Source organism: Gymnodraco acuticeps, unplaced genomic scaffold (assembly GCF_902827175.1).
Source record: "Gymnodraco acuticeps unplaced genomic scaffold, fGymAcu1.1, whole genome shotgun sequence".
Taxonomy (NCBI): domain Eukaryota; kingdom Metazoa; phylum Chordata; class Actinopteri; order Perciformes; family Bathydraconidae; genus Gymnodraco; species Gymnodraco acuticeps.
In genome coordinates, this window is record NW_022990023.1 from 3,915,448 (window position 1) to 3,921,806 (window position 6,359).

General features: G+C 43.8%; 1 protein-coding gene across 1 annotated transcript; it reads left to right on the top strand.

The window, feature by feature from the left end:
- The first annotated feature begins 615 nt into the window (after positions 1-615).
- On the top strand, positions 616-5,928 carry metrn (meteorin, glial cell differentiation regulator). Its single transcript, XM_034214780.1, has 4 exons — positions 616-939; positions 1,594-2,027; positions 3,506-3,565; positions 4,147-5,928. The coding sequence occupies exons 1-4, from the start codon at positions 833-835 to the stop codon at positions 4,458-4,460; spliced, it is 915 nt and encodes a 304-aa protein (XP_034070671.1). The 5' UTR covers positions 616-832; the 3' UTR covers positions 4,461-5,928.
- Positions 5,929-6,359: the final 431 nt, after the last annotated feature.

A 6,359-nucleotide genomic window follows, 5' to 3' on the forward strand; every position in this document is an offset into this window, starting at 1 on the left:
CAGTGAATTAGGAGAAACCTTGTATTAAGTAGTTTTGAAATGATAAATATTTCTGTATTTAACTTTTTATGGACTAATATATTCCATTTAAGTAATCTTTACTGTGAAGAATTCAAAAGTGTTTTATTTGGAAAAAACATATAATATAAAACATTATTCAATGAATAGCAGTTTGACGTAAAACCATAGCTTAAAGCCCAAAATGAACGGGGGCTTTAAATAATTCTGGACACAATCTTGATCTATTAATAGATCACAATGCACAAGGCAAGGCTAATTCCACTATAATTTTAAATGATAACACCTGTATATAAATCCGATATTTAATCAAAAACAGATAGGCCTACAAATATTAATCCGGTAATTTAATATTATATTAATGAAGAATAAATAAAACCAACTGACAGTCTGTGTAAACCCACTCAGCATGTGAGTTAATGAGTATTTTATGCAGACATGTCTAACACAATAGTGAATTGAGAGTTTACCCTCACACACTGCGTCTCATTCTGCAGGTCAGACGTCCCTCCCCCTCCGCTGCGTGAGTGGTTTAAAGTTTCACTCCTCGGGCTCTGATTGGTCCGTGAAGTTTTTCCGAGGATGAATAACTCCAGAGCTCCGAGTCCCCTGACGCACAGCAGCCGGAGAGTTCAGAGAGACAGTTAGAGTATTCTCCTATCTTACACATCAGGGTAAGAGGATACTAAACTATGGAGCTTATCACAAATAGAGTCAGGTTTGTTTTATAGAGGAGTTTTGCTTGCAGAGATTTCAGTTTTGGAATATTTTTTTCCGACTTTTTCTTTTTTAACTGCATCACCCACTGTGAAACATGCCTGCTTTCGGAGTTTGGATTAACGCAATTTGGATTTTACTTTTCGCCGGTTGTGACTTGGCTTGTTCAAGTTATTCTGAAGACCAGTGCAGCTGGAGAGGAAGGCAAGTATCTTTATATCTTACGAGAGCTCTTCCTGGATGATGTTGAAAAATGCCACCGAGAGATGCTACAGGTGTCCCGCTGGCAAAGGACAACATTTGTTTGGATGCAACATGTTGAGACGTGCCTTTAGGGCGCAGAGAAATGTTTCTCTCTGCTGCGCTCGCGCCTCCGGGCTGTCTGCAGGAGGCATGGGGGGTGCAGACAGGCAGGAGACTGCAGGATTACAGCTAAGACTGGAGGAAAATAACATGTGGTGCATGCACTTGTTGAAGGGTAGTTTCATTATAAATACATTGTTAAAAATTCCTGCAGAGGACTTTTAGTTGTTATAGTTTTATAGTTTGGCCCTTAAGATGCAATGACTGGCCCCTGGTACCACAGGTTGCCAGTAGGCGGCACCTTCATGGGAATGTCTTCATCAGGTCTTCATCCACAGAAGTTCTACTGAAAAAAAAAGTGTTATAGTCACTATATTATTTGTAGTCGTTACTATGAAAAGTTAGGGGTTTATTTTTCAACCTGCACAGACCATCTTGCAGTTATTTCAGGAAACTAAGCCCTGCTGATGCTGATGTAAGGGACTCATGTTTAGAGCCCTAACTCTTGCCTGAATATAAACTTTATCTAACCTTTCCTCCTTTCTCTCCTCACAGTGGTTTGTCCCAGCAGCAGGGCAGCGTGGAGCAGATCTTCCTCCACTGCTCTGAGGGCACCTTGGACTGGCTGTACCCCAAAGGGGCCCTGCGCCTCAGCCTGTCCCCCCGCCTGCCCTCTGTGGCGGTGGGGCCCGGCGGCAGCAGCTCGGGCCTCATCACGGCCTGCGTCAAGCCCTCGGAGCATTTCCACGGAGCCCAGCTCTACCTGGAGAGGGACGGGGTCCTGGAGCTCCTGATCAGCGACCGGCTGGAGTCCTCCCCCCCACCGAGGGTCCGCTGCTTCAGCCGCCTGCCCGGGGAGAGGGTGGCTCTCTTCCTGCAGGCCACACCTCACCAGGACATCAGCAGGAGGATTGCATCCTTCAGATACGAGCTGAGAGGAGACTGGACCGCCCGCCTGTCACTGGACAACAACCCCATCAGTAGTGAAGGTGAGGCAGCCATGTTGGATTGAGTGTGAGGTCAAATAGGGAGACACAATGACCCGTTTATACTTTAATTTGTCCTTATCTAGACAATAAATTAGTATCAGAGGAACCATTTTATCTCTTAAATAAATAACTACCAAATATAGGATGAAAAAAGTAATCAATTTTTACATTTCCTTTCAGTTCACCTAATTTCTACCTTGAAGCGGTAATCTATTAATAATCTAATTTCTGTCTCTTTTTGTCATATGAAAGAAACAAAAACTCGTAAAAACCCACACACTGTGGTCAGAGTTCTTCCTGAAAGGTTTTGGGGGACGTAAGCTTTTATTCAACCAGTGATGATATTACACTCCATAAAATCCTCCCTGTGGATGATTCATAATTCATAGCAGGCCTCTGTGGGCTGGTTGGACTTTCCGCAGCCTTGCAGAGTGCAGAGGGGAGGAAGTGGCCAAACTACCCAGAGGCGTGCGGGTTTGGAGTAGGAGAAGGGGAGCCGTGGAGTGGGGAGGAGGGGGACAAAAGCTCAGTATGTGGGGCTTTCTCCAGAGTCCACAGCACTTTGAATGGGTGCCGCATGAGTATTCTGGGATTACTGCCGTCTCCTAGGAGACAGGGAGGCCTCTGCCCAGCTGAGATGCTCCCCTCTTTTGTTGAGCTGCCTCTCTGTGGGGAGACTTGTCTGTAGGAGTTTACTCCCCCCTCCCACACACACACACACACACTGATTAGGCTTGGATGGGGGTTTGCTGTGGACTAGAGAGGAAGGAATCTCATTTATCAAGAGGTTTTCACTAAGGAGGAGAATATGTGGGGTGGGCAAGGGGGCCTCCAAAGAACCACAAGGAGAACTTTAAAAAATGCCAGGATTTTTTTTTCATTCTACCCACAGTTTAGTCCATGCAGACGGACAGAGCTTTGATGGTTTTAATTTTTTTAGTGGCCATCTGCCAATCTTGTTAGGACTTAAAGTTAGGGGAACTATATTTATAAAAAAATAAATAAAAAAATGTCCTTCCAGTTTTTAAGAGAAGCCTTGGAAGAAAGAAAGGAGAGTATTTTGTGGGAAGTGACCCCCTTAAAAGATCTTTGAAGTCCGCCCCTACTCCCTCTCTTTTTGGCCCCTGTCTACATGGCTTTGATGAGGTGTGACTGTAGACACCCTGAAAGGCTTTAAGGGGGGAAGTTTCATCTAGCCATTAAATTGTTTGGGGTGGAAAAGCCTCGCACCTTAAAGCTCCACTGGTCCTCCTCTGCCAACTGTAAAAGTAGCAGCTGTCTGTTACAGAGCGACGGTGGTCTCTCCTTTGTTGCTCGTCTTTGCAGAGTTTTATCTCACATTCCTGTGCATGTGATCTGAACATGTCTTTGATTTCCAGAAGCTTGCTTTAATTACAAGCATGTATGTGTTTTATAGCAGTTTACAGTGTTATGCAAGGTCACCAACTGACTTCTTCCTTCCCTTGTTTTCTCTCCAGAGGCCTGCAGACCCTGCAACAACACTGAGATTCTGATGGCCGTTTGCACCAGTGACTTTGGTGAGTAACATGATGTAACAAGTTGCTAATATGACAGAAGACCAGAAATGAAATGTCATTGTCACTCAGAAATCCACCCTTCCAATTCAGCCTAGATCAACAAATTAAACCGGACCTCCACAAAGTCGTGGCGGCAAATCCGAAGATCATAATGATTTCTAATCAGGATCTATAAATGGGTCGAATCGGTTTAAAAAGGCAGCGAACCCCGGTGCCTCCAAATCCTCTCCTCTCAAAAGTGCAAAGGTTAAAGGTGAAACAGCAGCTTTCTGCACACACACACAGGAACCCCTACTGGAGGCACTGTAGTGGACTAATCCTGACATCTCCCCCCCAGAGAAGGAGTAGTGGACTAATCTACAGGCCTCTTATTGAGCTGTTATGGCACTGAGGAGAATTTCAGCTGGCAACAAAAGTTAGGATTAGTGAGGAGGTTTTGTCCTTAGTACGTCTTTAGACATCAGTTTGTGGTCAACAAAGAGTCACCCCGGTAGGACGATATAACAACCTACATGAAAAAACAAAGTTCTGCGTTGTGAAATATTCATAGAAATTAACCTGAATGTCCTGTTTATCCACAGTCGTGCGAGGCAACATCCGTTCAGTGGTGGAAGACGATAACCTACGAGCGGCGGTGATCAAAGTCAGCGCCACCCGGGTGTTTCGTCAGAAGTACGCCCTGTTCACCGGCAACAGTCGCCTCAGCAGCCGCGGGGAAGTCAGGACGCTGCTGCAGTGCGGCGTCAAACCGGGGCCCGGCAGCTTCCTGTTCACCGGACGGGTCCACTTCGGGGAGGCCTGGTTGGGCTGCGCTCCCCGATACAAGGACTTCCAGAGGGCTTACATGGCAGCCAAAGCAGCCCAGCAGATACCCTGTGAACTGCCAGTAGACTGAGTGTAACAACTCACCAACAGCTTGTCTACCACTCAGAGTTGAGGCCGTTCTGAAAGCCAGGCCAAACTCAGCCTTGCTCCATGTTTTGGAAGAAGCCATTGTGCGCCCCATGCAGCCATGGCGCCACCAACGTCTTCCTAAAGGACTGAGGAGTAAATGGACTTTTCCCAACACCATTTCAGTGCAATATGCAGTCACCGGGTCAGGAATACCCTGTTCAAGTGACATGAGGGATGTGGTTGAAATGAACTCATACGCATTTGGTATTGAAAAGTGATGCCATTATGCAGGTTCAGAGAAAATCTATTGAAAAGCTTTCCATTCGAGATCAAATAAGTCGAGCCATTAAATCAGGCCCATTGAGAGACCTTGCGTTGAACTCAGGAACATTTATTTACATTTCTATAGAAAGCTTACTGCCTATTAGTTAGTATCCTAGTGAGGATACACTCTAGGCACCTTTATTTTCAGCCATGTCTGGCCATGGGAAAGTTAGGTTTTGCTGGGGTCATCCTCAGTGTTACAACTATTAAGGAGATTATAAAAGAGTCCTCACTAAATGTATATTTGCACTGATAAAGGGAAGGGAATCATCTGGAAAGTGTGATGCTGCAAGCACTGAAAACCAAATAAAAAGCAACTATATGTAGCATAGCGAAGTGGAGCAATTGAGAATTTAATATATGTACAGATGATGAAGGCACATACAGTACCTGAGCATGTTTCACAGCTTAAACTAGAGCTGAGAGCACTTTCATATTCAGCCAACTCTGAGATTCTGCCTTTGGGATGAGATACAGGCTTTGTTACAGAAACATAACCGTACATTTCAGTAGCCATGCAATATTTCTGCTGAATTGAACCAATTGGACAGCATTTCATTATAAAAACAATATTTTAAACACATGTTTAAGTGGAGTTGTAGCAGTGTTGCCAAAGCCTTTCTAAGTTGTGTTGTTGTCAAGTCATTCCCGCTCTCTGCTGATGAACCACATAACAAAATTCACCTTTATATACTGTAATAAGCATAACAGTCATTTATAACCGCAGTCCAGCGTTATAATGATATAAACCTGTTGCTATGGATTAAAAAGAACAACTGCTTTTGGTAAAAAACACAAGTCATAACAATGGCTAGCTCAAGAGAAATGCAAAAATGTGCATTTAATGTATACAATTCTGTTAAATGTTTTATATCTAATGTGCACTATATCAACAGGGGGAGAGGTTCATACCAAATTACCGTAATGTGCTAAAGCGGTATGTCTTATAAGCGTAAACACTGCCATTTTCGCTGTTTATTTGTTATGTAAATGTATGTTAATAGCAATATGATTGTAAATATGTTAATAAGAAATTCTAGAAGCATCGGCATTGAAAAAAAGCCTGTGGAAAAAACAACATTGTGATATTATTGTGGATTATTTTTGTGTTTGTCTGTGTGAATAAAATATACTGTGAGAAAACACTCAAGTATTTATTTTCTTTTCTCAAATGTTCACTTTGAACTCTTTCTTTGGTCATTTTATGATCCACATCTATTATGCAGCCGGATCATTCATTTATCAGCGCTCTAAACCTCTCACGGAAAACATCAATACAGTTTAACCTACACTATAGTATCTGGGTCCAAAGGTTTGTAGCATGGTAAACTTTTCTCAGACATAAGTCACTTCAAGTACCCATGAATCAAATCCTTGAAAGCTCAGAACAAACGGCGTGCCCGAGAGAGCGAGAGGCCTTGAAGGCGGGGAGATTTAGGGAGCGTTCACGACCTTGAGGGCGTTCGGACGGGGAAGGAGGTAGAGTACAGCGTTAGGAATTCTGTTGTCCTCAGACTCCCATTTTTAGGATTCAGGAAGCAATAAATTGCCATTAAGGGAGCGGCGTGGCAGACTC